Consider the following 19470-nt stretch of genomic DNA (forward strand, 5'->3'; position numbering starts at 1 on the left):
TGAAAAGTAAAAACTGTCAGCTAAGACAACAGTACATTGCTTGGAATTATTTTCTCTATACTTCTCTATATCTTATCATTGTACGTCCATCTAAAAGTCCTTGGCATCACTGCATGACCTACCATAGCTTTGATTGTCTAAGAATAAAAACAAAGTTTTTCTCAATATAAAGTTCAACCTATTGGATCTTTGATTAAATTCTGATGGAAATGGATGACAGCTATATTGATTCAACTTATTCGGCGTTATGAAAAGTAATTACAATAATTTTACGTTTATTTATATAGCACCTTTCAATAGCAGACGGCACGCAGTGCCTCACAGCAAAAGAGAAAATAGCAAGTAAAAGACCAAAACACATATGAAATGCACTGCTAAAAACACGAGAAACGCTACAAAACCTGAACAAAAGCAAGTCGGAACAAATGGGTCTTGAGCTGCTTTTTAAAGGTGTCCACAGTGTCCTCAGATCTTATGTCCAATGGGAGAGAGTTCCAAAGTTCAGGAGCAACAACCTCACAAACACAGTCTGCCTTTGTCTCGGGCTGGAAGCGAGGAACAACCAACAAACCCTGATCAGAGGGCCTCGGAGACCAGCTGCTGATGTAGGACTGCAGGAGCTCTTTAACAATGAAAAAGGACAAGGGAAGAAAATGGCGAACCATACTCCCTCTGCTTATCACACTGATTTAATATTTCGAATTAAGCCACTGAAAATTGTAATTGTATAGTTATCAGCGGCATTCATAGAAGCTCCAACTCCTGATAAGCAGCTTATGACATCTGTTGTCAACTGTAGTTTGAGCTTAGTATGTATTAACAAGAAGCTACTTAGTCAACTAGACCAGAGTGCACTTTTACATAACGGTATCCATGAACATACTGGGGAGGGTCCACTTACTACAATAGCTAATGGGGTCCATGATGAGAATCCCAGACTTAAGACCAGGAAGGACACGGCTAAATGGGGAGCACCAGGAAAATCCCGGGGGGACATTACATTGCACCTCTTTTATAAAGTATTTATTAATCATAAAGCCACCTTGATAGTGCAAAAAGGTACATAAGTGCAACTGAAAGACACAATGCCGTTTCTGTCTATGTTAGACATTGATTAAACAGTCAGATCAGCTACACCAACCCTTGTCTGTGCTGCCATAACAATGTATTCCTAAGTGAAACCAATTTGAATGTGTCCTGTCACCAAATAACAGGTTGCCATAATGATAAAATAACAACAAAACAATCTTGACTCATTCTTTTTATTTCTACCTGCGAGGCAGTTGCTCATTGTGTGTTCGAGCAACAGAAGGGGCAATGAGCCGAAGCAGAATGCTTCTCTCTCAAACTTACTGACCCAGGTTTTAATTAGGGGTGTGTCATGATTTATAATAGCACTATTATACTCATGTTACAGAAACACAACACACTAAAATTGGATTCAGATAATTAGCAAATGCTATCAACTTGCTACCACACAAGTCGCTATCGTCATGGAGCAAGGTCCATAAATGACAGGACAGATGTTTGCTGTGACAACGGGCACCAACCTGTGTCTATGACAGCTCCAACACACTGATTTGGAAACTTCCCGGGTGCTCTCCCTTTGTTTGTTTTTCCTGCAGAACTCACTATCACAGTGTGTGTAAAGATGCTCTGTTATAATACGAGCAATCAATTATTTCCACCACTAAAAACCATGCAGACAGTAAAGGTTGAAGCCAATAATGTTTTATTAAAATCAATATAGCAATAAAATAACTAAACTTACCTGTCCATATTTATTATAAAGGGGATGACAATACAACTAAAATGGTCAATAAATAAGACTCAGCCTTGCCTTTTCCCCTCTACTGGTGACGAAAACCCATCCGCACCCGACCCAACGTAACGTAACCTTAAAAACGTAACTGCCGTAAATAACTAACAACCCTTAGTGGACATTCTTATGTAACGTTAGCATAACAACATTACTTAACCCGTACATACTGAATTCCCTCATAGTAAGTGTCTATACTAAATGTTAAACTACAGATCTATTTAGAATGTCTAAAATAGCTTATGTCTCATTAATACATGTATGATTAATCCTTAATAAATGTTTCAGAGAGCAGGGAGAGTGTATTTTTTTAAGTTTTACAACATTCGTTTTTGGAGAAAAACCTCCACTATTACACATTATCATGTCCTGTTTTACACAAGACATAAAAACATAAAAGCCAGAATGACTTAAATATATTGTATTGAATTTGAAAATGGCATGAACATTCTGGAACTGTTGGAATTTATAATATAACCATGTTTAATCATTGCAACCATTAAATGCTGTCCTCACTGCCATATCATAAGAAATCATAATTATCAATATTAATTCAACATTTACCACTTAGAACACAAAACATTACATAATAAAATGCTTATTATAAACTAGTCTCTGCAGAGGGGCTGGAATCAGAGTTTTCTTCCACGTTTCTTCCTGCTCTGACACATCATCCAAATCACTATCAACCTCCTCGTGTTGGAAGAACAGATCAAGGGCCTGTTGCACACTAAATCTGGCTGCCATGATGTCAGTCACTGAAATGGCAGCTCAGGTACCTTTTTATAAAGTTATGAACCCCTGCACCACCATCCTCCCAACACAGATTGATTCAAATGTGTTACTTTGTAGATTATTTTATTACATTGCAGGTGCTTGTGCTTGCAGGTGCAGATATTGTGTCTGTGACAAGGCCTCCTCTGACCTGTGGGTGACTTCTGTTCCCTTTGTGCACCATGATCACTCCTGTGCTGTTTTACTATTTCACCGTTTCGAGGCTCCCCCATGCCCCTTCAAAGACCAGCAGGTGTCTGTCTCTGTGGGAACCTGGGCCAATGTCGTGGGAACACAGACAGTTCTCGGGACAGTGTCGAGGTCCTCCCATAAAAAAATACACACAAACATGGCCTGTACAGTTTCACAGTTTCAAGATTCCCTAAAACCATTTTCCTTGATTTGACCCACACTGGTAGATCTAAAATCCATCTCAATAGATACGGGTCAAATTTGACCCGAAACAGCCTCAGTGTACAAACATTTGTAGCACCTGTACAAAAGTATTACAATATTTTCATTTTGGTGTATTTTGGGTCACATAAGGAAAAGTCAACACATTTCAGGATAAAAGAATGATGTTGAGGGTATTTTTACTGCTGTCAAATGTCAAAACGGGTCAAATTTGACCCGAACAGTATGTACGGGTTAAGAAGCCTAAAGTCAACATCTACTTTTGGTTTCACATTGTTTGACCTCCGAAACACACACCGAAGCAACCACCCACCCTTTACGGACTTTTCTCGCCTGTAACACACGTTATTGTACCACGAAACCTTCAATAATGGTCGCTCAACATACAAAGTCTCTTGCTCTGTGCATTGAGTGCAGTGATTGGATGAATGAAATAAGGTGGGCTGATATAGATGGTTTTTAACTTTCAATAGTTTGTGATTTTATATCGTCTAATTGAAAACACATAACTCAATAAAAAACAATTATTATTGTTTTTTGGGATATACACATTCAGTTTCAGTATACTTTCCTGTCATCCTTTGAAAATCTTTAGAAGAAATCTTCTTAAAGTTCTTATCATGTCCACTGTCAATCGGTGGTGGGTTAAAAAAATAAATAAGTTCTCTAAAAAGTAGACAGAAATTATTTTAAAAGCAATCTTTCAAAGGGGTGTACTGATAAACCTCTCTGACAATTTTCGGGGGGGAATGGTACCCTTTTTACCCTGTTCCCAAGAGTACACACATGCAATTACTTGAAATACTGTGAAATATCCATGAAAAACATACCACCGTGGATGAAACAAAGCCAAAGGATAAAATTGCTCCAAAAAATAAAATAAAAAATTACTGAGCCAGAGGGATTCAACTCACATTAGGTTGACTGGCATGAATATTTATCATGAGGAGAATGCAGGACTTGTGTATATTTGCTTACCCCCCTAAATATGAGCTCAACCTAATTGCATTCATTCTTAACTGTATGTATCTGAACACATAAGGGAACACCCATGAAGACGCGTGAAAGAACATAGTCATGTATATAATGACTTCATCACGACTGAAGATGTGTTTTCATTCATATCAGTACACTGGCATCATCCGACATAATGATGAAGGAGGAGAGTGGTGCTTTGAACACCATGAACCTCACACTACCCCTGGCTCTTTTCAGGGGGAGGTGACTATTGCTTGGCTTGTCAGCCTCCGATCCTGCCAAGCTCTCGACAGACCAAAGGTATGGACGGTTCACAAACAGAATGTTTAAATCCGGCCAGCATCAAAGGCCTGAATAGGAAATCACAATCAACTGGAGAGAATGTCAATGAACTGCATAATCCACAGCTATCGGAGAAGACCGCATTAGAAGGCTCTGAAAGAGCAAGGCTTTAGTTTTTGTACGTTTCACTTCATGCTATTTCCATTTGAATATTTTTTTCTATTTTATCTGCACAACATGAAATCTCATGAAATCTATAATGGAGAATAAAAGAAAAGTTAAAGTAAAAGTAGCTCAGAGGTCAAGAAGCCACAGGCTTATACAACAGACCTCCCATCAACTTAATTAAGGAGAAAAACAAAATAGGACAGAAAATGGGCAAAAAAGAAACTAAGATAACATAATTTATGAAAATACAACGGAAAAATAAATCACATCAGGAAGCACACAAAATAAACAGAAAAACTAACTACTAAGGAGTATTGGACTTGTGTTAGTGCCTTTCTTTATCAATTGAAGAATGTTAAAACAAAAAAAAGCTCTTTACTTCTCAACACTTGTTGGCTTCTACAAAACATTTGCTTCCAGAGTCAAACGTTCAGTCAGTGAAATGATAGAAACTACAGAGTATATTTTTTGGAGCACTGAGAGAGTGAACACGAGGCCATGAATCAGTTTCAATGAATGTCCCAGTCTAACAGTGTTTGAAATGTATACTGGGTTTCACAACACAACACCGCCTGTTCCTTCTTCTTCTCTCTAATTCTCTCCTTAAATTGGATCAATTATTTATTTTGTCCTGTCAATATTTTTGTCAAAAAAAAGTGTCATCAGCAAACGGCATTTGTGTAATTTTGAGCAAATACAACTTCTGTTGCTTTTCACTGCATCTCTCTCCCTCTCATCCTGTCTGTCAGCCGTCTGTCTCACGGCAGAGCCAAAGCCAATGTCACAATTAGTTTTGCTGCACTGTTCCATTTACATAAATGTGCACAATTATCTCCTCCCTGTCGCATTAAACGCAGCTTCTTTGTCTCACTTTGCACCCCCAAACTAGTACAGCTGCAACATTTCAAAAATAGTTGACGCCAACTTGCAATATTATCAGAATAGCACACATATGTCGTCCTGCTGAAAACTGGAAAAATAAAATAAAATTGCGCACTGAAAAGCAGTGCTGATCACAAATGAAGCAGGGTCAGTGGAGCAGCTTTTGTTGATCACAATGGCAATGCAGCCTCACACTTTAACTGCTACCATCTACAATGTTGACAGCTGCAAGAGGGTGTTGTGTGCACCTGGGTTTCTCCAGTATGAAATGGCTTATTGTGGCATGGAAACATCTTTCCTTTGAGGTCTTTGGCCATTACCGTCTGTGCACAGTTAAGCCTGCATTGCATTGTGGTTTCATGTTGCGGGAAGATTGCAGCGACTACTGTACTGTCAACCAATGCGCAATTGTGTTGACAAACTTCAAGCCTTTTTAACCATTTGACGTCACTCCCCGGTCATATTATGCACCCATTCAAGAATAAATGCAAACAAAAAATGCAACAAAATCTATTTCTTCATATTCTTGCAACAAAAACTTGTGACACATTCAAAGCAAGCTTTGTGATCCAATCAAATGCAAAGGATTTGATTTGAATCCCTCTTCTAACTGTACACCACTCACTGGGAATTCTTCACAGTACCGTGGCTAAAGCTGCTCTAACTTCGGTTTCACCGGGACTTTAACCAGCTGGCTATCTACTTTGCTAATGAATGGTTAACTACATGAGCTACTGTGCTATATGTATTTGCAAGATAAATGATGACTCTCACTTTGATTCCATTTCCTGTGCCTATTTATGTAAAGATCCACGAGACTTCTTTTGACGAGATTGCTGCCGCCCAGTGATAGCGGCGGTAAAAGCCGCTTAATAAGTGTAGACGCTAGGTGGCAGCAGAGTGCCTGAGTCTCGAAGACGGGATTTTACGAAATACTCCGTTTGACTCTGTGCGTATTCTCGCTGGTCGACTCCACACAGACGTTGAACCGGCTGTATTCTCTGTTGTATTGACTCCTAAAGAAAGACTTTTCATTTTGGCTGATGTTTAACTTTAACTGCTCCTCTGTGAACCGTGCCAGTTTGATGCCTGAGCACTCCTCCACAGACCTCTTGTCTGCCTCCTCACCTCCTTCTCTTTCATTACGGGAACAATGCGGGGGATGATGAACCTACGAAGCCTCATCAAGAAGTTAACCCCAACCTGAGCCTCAAACCTTGGGTTCATCGCCACAACACCTCCCGGCCCATGCCAATCATTCGTCCCCGTTGGAACCTCCATTCATCCTCTTGTGCTTGACCCCCATTTCTTCCCACCTCTGGACCCCTCTCATCCCTCTTTCACGGACTCTCATTCACCACCCCCCACCCTTAGCTGTCCTTCCCTCACCCAATAATTAACAGATTTGCATGCACAAGTGGCGCAATCTCTGTTAGTGCAGGTACTTCATATGAAATGCTGCTGTCAGAATTTTCCCACCAAAAAAAAAAAAAAAAAAAAAAGTTCTCTTTCATTTGAATCCAGCACACACCTCTCTTTAAAGTGTGTTTGTTAAATCATCACGGGCTAACACCACAATATTTATCCACTCTCGTCATCCATCACATAATCCCTCTTGGCCTCAGATCACAGGATGGTGGTTACCTTATACTTCCCCCCCAAAAGAATCAAAACGTCTGCAGGCGGCAGAGTGTTTTCACTCTCTTGAATAACCCCCCACCTTAAGATAAAGGAAACACTGACAGTGGAAACCTCCAAATTGAAACACAGTGCCATCTATTGTCATTGTCATATGACCGACACTAGCGCCGACTAGCTCTCTAGTCTAGACGGCTGTAATACATAAAAGAGGCCGGTGGGAACCTACTGCCTCCTAGTTTAGTTGCTGCATCACCACACTCAATCGCCCTGCTATCTGCACGAGTGTGCGTTTGGCTCGTCTGCCTCTGTGAGTCATATATGTGTGTGTGTGTGTGTGTGTGTGTGTGTGTGTGTGTCTATTCTCTCTGTAGGACACTGGCCTGACGTGGCATTTCTCTCAGGTAGTAGATTGAGGTTATGCACCTACTTCTGGGGACATTGCGCCACGTTTGTCTGAGTCATATGCCTTTGTTTCCATTTCCCCCGTTGTGTTCCAGCCTCTACTGTTCACCAGACAGTACGGGTAGAGTCAGGGTTAGGATTCTCCTTCGACTTGACTTGACCTGTGAGCAGAAGGGGTCAATAGATGGTCTATATAGCTCAGTTGGTCATGTCATGGTGTTGTAAATGTAAATGCTTTTCAATGGCACTGTTTAATAAGTAGACATTTTGAAGCATTTTAATCCTCTAATGCCTCTATTTGGGAACTCAGACTTTGTTGCACCAACAAGGATTTCTTTTTAAACCCCATTAAATCAAGGTTAAACCATAAGTCATGTTGCACCAAACGTTAAAACTAGCTTTGAGTTAAGAAAGATGACAATTCAAACCTTTCTTCAATCATCAGTTTCGTGTTTACTCTTAACAAAGAGTTTCCCAAACTTTTAATCTGTGGAACCATTTAAAAAGAAAGAATGACAAACCTTTACAAACCAATTCACACAATGCCTTATCTTTGTGTCGTGAGAAGAGCGATTGTGTGCCTAAATGAACGTTACTGACCATTTTTACTGCCATTTCTGTATCACTTTATATTATCTTGAATAGGTAAACCAGCCGTTTCAAAGAGATATAAACAAGTTAACAAGCAATCTCATTCATTTCATTTCCTCTCATCTGTTAAACAAATCTACGCTATAGCCTTTTCATGTTAGACTCACTGTTATATGGAAGCAACAATTGCCAGAACAGTGTGAACATGCAGGCTCCTCCGTGTGGCTCAAATGTTAAATACAAATAAATACAATAAATTCTGCCAATTTATTTGGCGACCCTAATATAATCTCCTTGGGAACGACCGCTCTAAACCGCTGAACTTACACAACCACAGGAGGTTTCACTGCCATTTTACATGGATTGAGCAAAACAAATCCAGTTCTTCATAGAAAGTTGTTGAGTTTCGTGAAGCTGAGGATGAATTTCGGAGGAGAAGTTAGAACTTCTGTGACAAATTAAAGGAATCCTTGTTGGTGCAACCCAGCCCTAAACAAAGGAACTAAACAAGAATCTACAGATGTTTAGAAATATGTTTGCAGCTGTATATTCAACCAGCACACAATCTCAGTCTAAGTAACACTCACTCTGGCTTGGAGGCGCCACCTTCAGTCATCAGCCCATGTCCACGAGGCTGGGTTGCAAAACAGATCAATCCAAAACATCTTCCCCACTGCAAAACTTCCAGGACATATTTTAACTGGGCCTGTTAAACAGCAGGACGCAGGTATTAGCTCAGCTTACCACAGAGTTATCCATTAATATTCTTTTTTTTTTTCCCAACATAGATTACTGCTTTCCTTTTTATGTCAATACACTGCTGAATATTGGAAAATAATTTAGCATCTTTCCAGGTCTATCGATCGCAGTGGTTAAATTACATTTCTCTTAGTTTCTTTCCTTCATTTTAGACCACTTTATCGTGCTATTAATTTGACATTGTCTTATGTCTCTTTTGTTGTTTGTTCGTCTGTTCGTCGGCACCAAGACAATGCACACGGTAGAATGTTAGTTAACAGTTGAGACATTTTACTCCGGACCAAAGTGTTAGAGTGATTGACGTTGCAATGGTCACACCGTTAACAAAGCTACAAATAAAGTAGAATGAATCTTTTTATTGTCTCCACGAGAGAAAACATCCCCCAAGCAACAAAGGTGATGGCATACAGAGAAAAAGTAACCATTAACATAGAAAGACAAAGAATGTTTGGTTACATAAACATACTGCAGTTGGGGTTTCGGTTAAACTGTGGATTACATTGGATTATATACGGATGCAGTTACTTCCAGTATGCTACGTAAAACAACCTAAACAAACATGTGTTAGGATTACTAACAAAGCATCATTAAGACTCATTCCCTAATGAATGACAAGTTTCCATTTGGGCCAGTCAGTACAGTTTGTCAGCTTGTTTTGATCTTTTAATTCCTTCTGGGACCAATCAGTCGAGAACAGGCTGAACTGTGGAATGAAATGCATCACATACCCTCCCTTTAAAATCAGGTTAGGCATATTCAGCATAGCTGGCCCAATATTGTTGCAAATAAGCAGGTGCTTACGTAATTTCAATGTGAATTTACTCTCAATATAATTATGATGATCATATTCTATCTCACTTATTTAGGAATTGCAATCAAGCTGCTTTAATGTAACAAAACAGCATGTGAAGTTTCTGTTTTGTTTTGGATTTTTTTTTACCACTGCAGACAATTACTAAGATCAGGCCCATTGTATTTGAAGAGGAGATGGAGGATCATTCATGCCTTCATGTTACCCGTACTCAGCATTTTGACACGTCAAAGCAGGAAAAACACAGGGTGTAAGGAATTAACCATGGATGCATATGTTTTAGTTTTACCAGTAACCTTGCACGGTGCATGCTGGCTCACTGGTATAGCCGCCTGGGGGGCTTTGGGAGAAACTGCCTTCTTCTCATTGGACTTGTCATGCATTGTCCACAAAGGACCCCATCATGTTCCTGCATCTTGGGGGTGGTAGGGGACACGGAATCTGACCGAGCCATGTTCCAAGCCTCCATTGCGGAAGCAGCTGCTTGGAGTTTGGCCAGAAGGTCATTGATTTCTGTCTTGGCAATAACCAAAGAATCCGCCTGTGCAGCCCACCAGGGATGATTAAATTAAAAAAACAAAATACTGATTAAAAATAACAGATTGTTTTACCTGGTTGGTTTTTGTCCTTTTGTTCTCTCTCTGCCTTTGTAGATTGTTGTTCTGTCTGAGCTTTTTTTTTTTACGAGGATGACTTTCGGCCCACCACATCAATGCACCACGTCTTTTTTTTGTGTCCAAAAATATTTTCTTTAAAAGATACAAATGACCTCATGTTCAGTTATGTCTACATGCCACATCGGAAAATTAGAAAACAGGAACAGCCGTGACCTTTTGCATATTTTCACAACCAGGGCTTTTACAGCTCCAGCTTTGCATTCATAAATAAAGTGACGTAAATAAGGTGACACAATGCATTAGTTTAGGTACGTGTGGTGATTTTCTGCAAGCTGCTGGATCTAAGCCACCCTGATATGTTTATCTTTGTCAAATCTAAAGACAATCAAAAGCTTATAGTGTACGCAATTAAATAACGAGGCATCTTATTAATTAAAACAAAACTTCAAATGATAATGCCAGCCTCTTAATAACCTCTGAAATGTTTGTGTACCTGTACTGTGTGTGTGTGTGAGTGTTTGTTTGTTTGCTTACCCTTAGCTGCCGTAATTGGTCCTCTACTTTTTGATATGTGGCTGTATTATTTGTAGCAATTTAACGGTTGCCCACTGACTTCCTAAAGTAGTGAATCCGGAAGCAATCTGGATACTTGTCATCCTGTATCAGCTTGAAAGCCTCTGTGGGTATTAGAATTAAAAGGTGGCCGGTATTTTTTTTAACCCAGTTACATTTTTCTCATCCTAAGTGAGAGGATGGCAAAGTCATCAACACAGCTTGGGAACTCCATTATGTTTCGTAATGCATTTTTCTGCAAGAAATAAAAACAACATACTTCAGGCACTTTTTTTTTTTTTTCACTATGTGAAATTAATGACCCGTTCCCTTAACTTTTAAGAACCTATAACTTCTTGGAGTTATTTTCCGCTTTCTGTTTCAGTAACAAGGATGTTTTGGATACACACAATAAACAAAGGAAATGGCAAGCATAGTCATTTTAATGCACTGTTTTCAAAGCAATAAGTAGCACTAATATTGATTTTATTTCAGAGAGCGAACGAGACCGGCTCCCAACAGGTTGGTCAGCTCTGGTCCCACTCAGAATCCCCCCACACATAATCCTTCGGCTTCTGGCTTCGAAAACACTATGCCTGGCACTGCTAGTCTGAAGTGTTGCCCACTACAAGTGGGTGAAACAATCAGTTTTTTAAATGTCCAAAACACACGAATACATAAAAATATAAATATCCAAAAACCTGTTAGGTTCAGGAGCAACAGGATCATGAAACCATCATGGGATCCATCCAATAACACACACACACACACACACACACACACGCCTCCCTACTCACCACTTCTGCAGACCTCCACAGCGTTAAAAGCGTTGAGAACGTCGCTAGAGTTGTTTTTTTTCCTCCATTCTGAGTAAATTCAAAGAGTTAGTGGCATATCAGACACATTCTTTAAAAGCAACAACGATTCATCAAAACTGCGAATTGAATGAATATGGTAAACAGTACCCTCCCTTGCTCGCATCTCATTATCTGACTCCCGTTGTAGCTATAGGTGAAGCTGCCTCTCTCTGCCATACTGAAGCAGGTGTCCAACATGGCGATCACTGGCAGCGGTTCTCTCGCGACTATTCTCTTTTTATTCATGTTTCAAGCGGCTCTTCTTAAAGGTAGGACTTGTTCCCATTCATTGTCTAAACGGAATACACACTTTCCTCTGAGATTTGCGTGGATGCGGGTGGATGTGTCATTTTTTTTTTTTTTTTGATCAGCAATTGTTTTTACGTGGCAGTCAGTGCATTTGGATGCACGCTGTTGTTGAGCAAGTAAGAAAAAAAAGCAAACTGTCCGTAAAGTTGAAATACAGACGAGAATGAGCAGGTTTATGCGTCCGCGTGTACACACAGGCGTTACAGATACGCTGTTTAGGAATACATCACTTTGGTCCGCTCACCATTATAAATCGCTTTGCCGCTACACAGCTGGCAACTCTAGCCAGGTCTGTTACGAAAAAAAAACAACCTCAACCTCAAAATAGCGTGTTGTTTTGTCGCTGAGGAGGCATAAAGGGATACATTTGGCATGCTCAAATGGCTGTTTGTTTGCTCTGTCCGCTCGCTTGGTTACTTTTGTGCCGTATTGTTCAGAACGGAGCCTGGGCTGCTGTAAATCACAGAGAAAGCAGCGCGAGCGGTGCGTGGAAGTGGAATATGCAGCAGCACTGCCAGCGTTGCAGTTTGAGGAAACGCTGAAGCAAACTCCATTCAAAACTCTGGTCATTTAATCGGACGCCACTGAGTGAGAGATTCGTACAAATGAGAACGCAACTCGAGACCTATCTGGAACACTGTGACGTTCCGATGAAATCGGCGACACGGTGGCTCCCGAATCTGCAGTTATTTCGCGATTAATCACAGTTTTTGTTTTTAATCGTTCCCCATCGGCTATCCCGCTGGAATCCGGTGGGTAACGTTGTGCCATCTGAACTGCGGGCGAAGCTGTTATAAAAGTTGTAATTCCAATGAAACGACACTTGCTCAGGGTTTTGAATGCATGCCGAAGTGAAGAACACCTCGGAGTGGTCCAAACAATGGCTTCAATGACCTCCTTACATGCGTGCACTCGTGCTGTTAAACAAGAGAAGATTTATTTACCCGAGTTCCCAATTGGGTTCCTGGCTGTGTGTGTGTTTTTTTTTAGTGTGTGTGTGTGTGTGTGTGTGTGTGAAATCACTACTGGATACACAGTAGCACCATGCACGGAAACATCAAAGGTTCGTGCGGGTGTAGTAATCTGAGTCAGATGTTCTTAAAAAGGGGTTACAGATAAAGCTCGTGAGGGTAAAAAACAACAACTGCGACGTGAATTGTATAGCTTTTAAACGATTGGTGACGTTGTGAGTGATATCTGCGAGTTGGCGGGCTGCGGAACACACACACACACACACACGTTTTATTTACCCCGGACTGCTGCAATGAAGTGTTGTTTTTGGGTACAATGTTGTCAGTAAGAAGTCCCTGTTTTCATAATAGAGACGCACAGTCGGTTTGGGGGGGGGGGGGTTAATATCTTTATCTGTGCGCAGTGATATGAAGATGTAGTGAAATACTAGTAGTCGGGGCAACGCACCCCCCCTCCTCCTCCTCCACCGCACGCGCATGCTGTTACAAACTAGAAACCCGTTCAAAGAGGTTACACGATTCTACATCTACGCTGTGACACTGCGGCTTTGTGGGGGATTTTTCGTGGTGACGTCAAGTCACTTCTGTCGTGAATGATTTCAAACATTAAAGTTACTCCGCGCAAAAAGCTGCTCTTCATAAGAATAGCCCATAAACCTCTTTTCTGCTGAGTTCGAGCCTCTGATGCGGAGAATGACGGCGAGGCAGATGTCTCCGTTTTGTCACATTGTGGATTATCCAACAGGCTTTAATCCATTACGTTACATCCATGAAAATGGGTGCACGCTGCTTAACGTTGTTTTTCATTTGGAGGAGACAGTTTGACAGACCCATAAGGCACGAGCTGACCAGGGCTCTGCTGATCTCTGGACAGTGTGCTCTACTGTACCTTCACGTTAAAGGGCTCCACTGATTTCCAACGAAGCTCAGGCTTGCACAAAGCATATCAATTATTTACCTCCAGCGCATGCTGTAGTCTCATTGTGCTAAGCATTGGATGGGTGTTTTTTTTTCTTTTTCTCACTCAATAAAAACAAACGGGAGGTTGGTGCTTTGAGGGTAAGAATTGCCGTGCGGCCAATGGGAGAAGGCTGCATTAGTTAATTTCACTCCAACTATATAAGTTCCATTCTGGCACGCGGGCTCACCTCGCACGGTCATCAAATCACACAAGTGCTCCGAATGAAATGGATTTATGAGGAAGCATTCACAGCTCACTGCGTTCCACTGCCGAGGCTTTTGTTTCAGATGAGGGAGTGGGGAGTGGAGAGTCCTTCTCCCCCCCCCCCCCCCCCGGAGACAACGTTCATCCTTTTTGGAAATAAGCGAAACATTTTATAGGATTTGTCAGTCATTGGTCCATAGGTGCAGAATATATATGCCATTTGTTTTAACTGACTCAAACAGCAAGTTCCATTTTACCATGACTAAATGTCACACAACCCTATTATATTCAAATACATTAATTGAATTTGGTGAAGTTATTCTTTCGTCAAAGATGAGGGGCTCCAACTGGGCGCTGAGGTGAATGCTTTTCATTTTCAAACAAGAAAGATAACTAAAATCTAATTTCATAGAGTTAATTAGAGACAGCCTGAAAACATGTTGTCACCAAAGTACCACTAAATGCACACTGTGTGTGTGTGTGTGTGTGTGTCTTAATTAAGTCTGCACACAATCATATAATAGTGTGATTGCAGTCATTCATTTGACTTCAACAAACTATTAGACTTCTGTTTTTTACTCTTGATTTACAGATTTGTACATTTTAGTCACGTTTTGTTTATGTTCTGTGTGTTTTTAAGGCGCTTTTAAAGTTTAGGTAAATTTCCAGAAAATATGTTTTTGTTAGAAAAGAGAAGAAGAATCACAACACTGACTGAAATATGCCTGAGTGGTTAAAAGCACCGTGCATTATTACGTCCTTTAGCCATCTTTTATCCATTTTTTTTTTTTATGGTTCTACATAAGCATGAAGTAAGTCCATGTGTAATGCAGATTATACACTGAGAACACCAGGGGCTTGGTACTTTAGAGGCGTTACTGGAGAGCTTGCTGAGACTTGAAAACTTGGTTGGGCAATCCTTCAGCTTTTGGTGAGAAGCATATCTGTTTTCGTTTTTTGTGAAGTTATGTAATGTGAGACAGTGCAGGTCCGCTTGTGTGTTGAATAGGAGAGAGTATGTTGACATGACCGTGACAAAGTTAATAAATGTTGGTTTGGCGAGTGTTTGGGTGACTTAAACGCAAGTTCTTTTCTCAGTTTACATGGCTCTTGTGCGTTTGATCTTGCACACTGGTTTTGATTCTTATCTTATCTTGTGTTTCACGACGTTGCAGTGGATGAGAGCGTCTATTGTGTAGATCTTGCCAGAGAATACCTACATATTCCCCATTGATTCTGCAATTTTAGGTTGCTTCTTTTTCATGTTGTGCAAATAAACATGCTCTCTTCAGACAGTGGACAGGAGAAATACCCATTACTTTTTAAGTCCTCCATGTGTTGAGTGAATCCACCTATTTGCTCCTGGCGTTGTTGTCACACCTTTGTTGATTGAGAGACGGCATCTTATTTTAGCGTAAAGCCTGATGCATAACTGAAAGCATTATTTATTCTCTGTATGCTGGTGGTTATTGGCTTGAGTTCACTGTTTAGTGAACTCTTTTATTTACTGATGATTGCTTGTATATGTATATGCGAGCTGAAGGGTGCATGAACGGCCATCTTTACCGCCTCATTCACTGCTTAACATTAATGACGGTCAATTTTTACTTGCCTCTATGCAATTAGTTTGACTCATTAATGGTCATCAGACTAAAGGTAGTTGTCATGTTAAATCTTTATTGAAGTAATTGAAAAACACCAAACTGCTCAACACATAGTTGGAGTTTCGTTGGGATGATTCCCTATTAATATCGCGGAAATCCTGTCGACCACTCAATCAGAGAAAAGTCTGTTTTTGATTTAAAAAAAAAAAAATCTCAAAATGTATTTGACGTGCACACACAATGGATCTCAGACGTGATTGTTTACCACCACCCCTTCCACGTGAAAGCTCATTTAAGATTTGATCTTGTGGCGTGCTTATCCCTCGTCACCCTCAAGCCTATTGTTGTTGTTGTTGTTTGTTTCACAGATCCATCGCTTCGCTCAGAAAATGAATGATGGGCGCTGTGTGTTCAGTCCGCCATACTGTCAGGTTTTTTTTTCTTTTTTTTTTTTTTTTACAAATTACAGTATTCAATGAAGCCCCCATCTCATGGGGTCTGAAAGTTCCAAAATGAGAAGGTGAATCTTGATATTTTACTCGTTATCATTTCACAAACGTTCATTTTGTTTATCAGTTATTGTATTGAGCTAGTTAGTCTTGTGTATCAAGAATGATGCTCCCTCAGGAGCAGGAGTTGAGAGCTCTGCTGCACACAAAGCATTCCTAGTTTGTCGATGCCAGGCATTGAGAAATGTATTGTCTTAGTATCCAAACCACAATAATCACCATGCTGTAAAATCTCTCACAGCAGGTGATGTTTGTTGTCCCAAAACCCATATCATCACAAATATCCGTCTCATTTGAAACAGATTTGTTTATTTCTTAATACCATGTAAAGTATTGTTGCCAATAAGGCTGCCGTCTTTCATTTCATCATCCGTAATGAGCTGAAAAATAGTAGTAGCAGTAGTTAATTTGTTTCCTAGTACAATCTTTTATTTTTATTTTCTTTTACATTCAAATTGCCACATTTGTTATCCCTGCGAACCGGCACTGACTCTGTGCCGCTTCGGTTTCAAAGGAAGCCTGTCTCAGACTCGGTTGAACAGCAGCGTGGTTTTGGCTCGGAGTCAAGCTGGTAGGAGCCCTGGTGATGGAAAACAGGTGTGGAAATGGACTTGTTCTCCCTCTGTGCCCCCCAGCAGCCTCTCCAGCTGTAATGAAGAACAATGGCTTTATTCCTGAAGGGAGGGGACCCCAAGTGACCCATCCCCCTCCTCCTCCTCTTCCTCCTCCTCTTCCTCCTACCCCAGCCAGTCTACAGTGACTCTGCTGGCAAGCCGACAGCTGACTGGGCTGGGTCGCATCTGGCCTCTGTGCACTTAGTGTAATCAAACGGAGGAAAAAAGGTTTATGGCCTACTTGTTAGTGAGCCGCCGACTGATGGGGTGTCAAGTAAGCACCCTCCGATTCCAAATCTCTTGAGGGTTGGAGGGTGAGGGAAGGGGGGGGGGGGGCGTGGGCAGCAATCTGCCGTCCTGAATGCAGCCTCGAGGTATCGAATTCGACCGTGCTGTACAATTTTGACAATCTGGCTGTGAAAACAAGTGAAATGAGTCAAATTGATCTGGCGGAATATTTATGATCGTATTTACATAATGTTGATGTACAAAAGGCTAGTGAAGTGAATGCAAATCTTTTCCAAAGATCATAGGAGTCCAGCTGATGCCTCTAGCAAGTGTGTACTAAGAACAAATGCAGCCTAGTTTAAGAAGTGAGAATAAGATTCTAAGGAGCTGAGGCATCACAAGGCCAGAATGCGTTCATTCATTGATTTAAAGTAAACAAGTCGTGTACACTTTTTCATTTCCAGCTTTACTGTACACGGGAAAATCACTCAGCCAATTATAATTTTGAGGGGCACTTCAGTCATTTAACCAATCAAGTATGTTTTTTCTCAATATGGTTTTGTGCGACATAGACAGACTGAGAGAACAGTTGCAGAATATCGTGGCTCTGGAGGAGCTTTGTCAAGTCAAGTCTGTCTTCAGGGTTTTCTCAGCTCGAGCACTACAGATTTATAGTAAAAAGTCTACAAACTGGAGGCTTGGAGTGTGAAAGACATCCGCCGCTTTTGGCGCGTGACTTATACTGGAGACTTATGGTGGACGTCCAGCAAACGGAAGGATGTGGCGCAACCCTAAACAGTTGGGTTTGCTTCAGGCCGATGGGCGGAGCTTGGTTTACCCATGACTGTCTTGCACAAGGCAGTCATGCCATGGAAAAAGCTTGTGCAAGCTTTTTCCATTTTATGGCTTAACGGTACACTTAGATATGTTTCTGAAAACATTTGAGGCGACAAATAGGCAATGCAGTAACATAATCTGTACAGTTATCAGATGTGGAAACCCCATGAGCATGTAATCGGTCAGTGCATGTTTTGTAGCTCGGATACAATTACAGATCCGTTCAAACAAGTGAGTCCAATCTCTTTTTTTCATTTGTGCTAAATGCATATGGACGTGAGGACTCCCTCCCTCCCCAGACTCCAGTCTCATTCAGAGAGAAATGCAATATTTTAAACCTTTTACTAAATAGTCAGAGCAGCTGTCGTCTGTGAGCAGGATCGACTGTTCTTTTTTCGAACAAAACGTTTCTTAGTCATCACTCACCGCTCTTCCCTCCTGTCGGTCTGCGTTACAGCACCGCCACGGCTCAACTGTCACTGTGAGAGGCACACAGCGATTGGCTGCGCTGCACTACGTCATGCGTTTTTTAAAAACACCATGATTGGGCCAAACGGGGAAGTCCAGACAGAGACGGTCCAGCCAGCTGACACCTTACTGTCTGTCCATTCATTGTATAGAGTCAGGTTGAATGAAACTTCTATGGTGACGCTTCCAAGGTCTTTTCCCTTTTGGCTTTCAATCTGACAGAATGATCGCATTCCATTATGTATTTTGTCTTAGGGTTGGAATTTAATGTAATTTCTTGGTCGGGTTGGTCCGTCTGCACTTTGGTGCTTTGTTGTCAACTTCAGGCCAGGTTGTCGTTCGCTTTGGAATGGATTTGTATGACTACCACAGGATGGTTCTTGATTTTGTTTTATTTGGTAGCCACCAATCCTTCCTCTTGTGCTGCCTTTAGGACCCTCAAGTAGAGTGTTTCTTTTTTTTTTTTTTTTCATTCTCTCTCATAGAGAAACAATGGAAAAAAACCAACAACTGGCCTTTCATTGTGAAGCCCAAGGAGAAGCCCTGGCAACATCAGAGAGCAGCCTCCGGCAGGTGGATCTGCCCCGCACCTCTGACACATGGAAGCAATCCTGACCAAACACTGACAACTCGAGTACTACACACACACACACCCACACACACATACTGTGTTTATATATATATATATATATATATATATGATCACAAGCCAAAAAATAAATAAGAGTAGAAGAATGCATGACAGAAAACAAAACAAAAAATATATATATACATATCATATATCTATCATATATATATGGTGATTTGCTGTGGCCCAATTCTTTTCTTTGTTTTCTACAACAGGGACCAAGTGTGTGCACATCCAGGCAAAGATACTCCGGTGCAAGACAAAAAACCCTAAACTGCAGGGCACACTGTTAGGCTCCAAAGAAATAGTCGATTTCTCTGTTTCAGGCAACGTTTCGATCTGTAAGGTCTTCCTGAGACCTGACATGGTGTTGCATGCTTTTTTTTTTTTTATCAAAAGTGAATATTGTGTTTACAGTACATGTAACACACTGCCACACAAATACATTTACTCAGCTTGGAACGAAACACAACAGCGCTCAGACGACCAAACTGACATTCTTGTATAGTACAGTAAGCAGTCTGTGTCAAAAACACAAATTTGTACATGAGAAACATTTCCAGGGTTAACTGCCATGGTGAAAAAACTCA

The 19470-nt window shown here is 40.9% G+C and overlaps 1 protein-coding gene across 1 annotated transcript in view; it reads left to right on the forward strand.

The window, feature by feature from the left end:
- Window positions 1-11702: 11702 nt before the first annotated feature.
- cadm1a (cell adhesion molecule 1a) overlaps window positions 11703-19470 on the forward strand; it is a gene marked incomplete at its 3' end in the record, with an annotated part of 349787 nt that continues 342019 nt past the window's right edge. The window contains exon 1 of the mRNA XM_079172305.1: window positions 11703-11816. Within this exon, the coding sequence (XP_079028431.1) occupies window positions 11744-11816 (73 nt within the window). The 5' untranslated portion in view covers window positions 11703-11743. The remainder of the gene's footprint in view (window positions 11817-19470) is intronic.

This window comes from Pholis gunnellus (genome assembly GCF_910591455.1).
Source record: "Pholis gunnellus genome assembly, chromosome: 13".
Classification (NCBI taxonomy): Eukaryota; Metazoa; Chordata; class Actinopteri; order Perciformes; family Pholidae; genus Pholis; species Pholis gunnellus.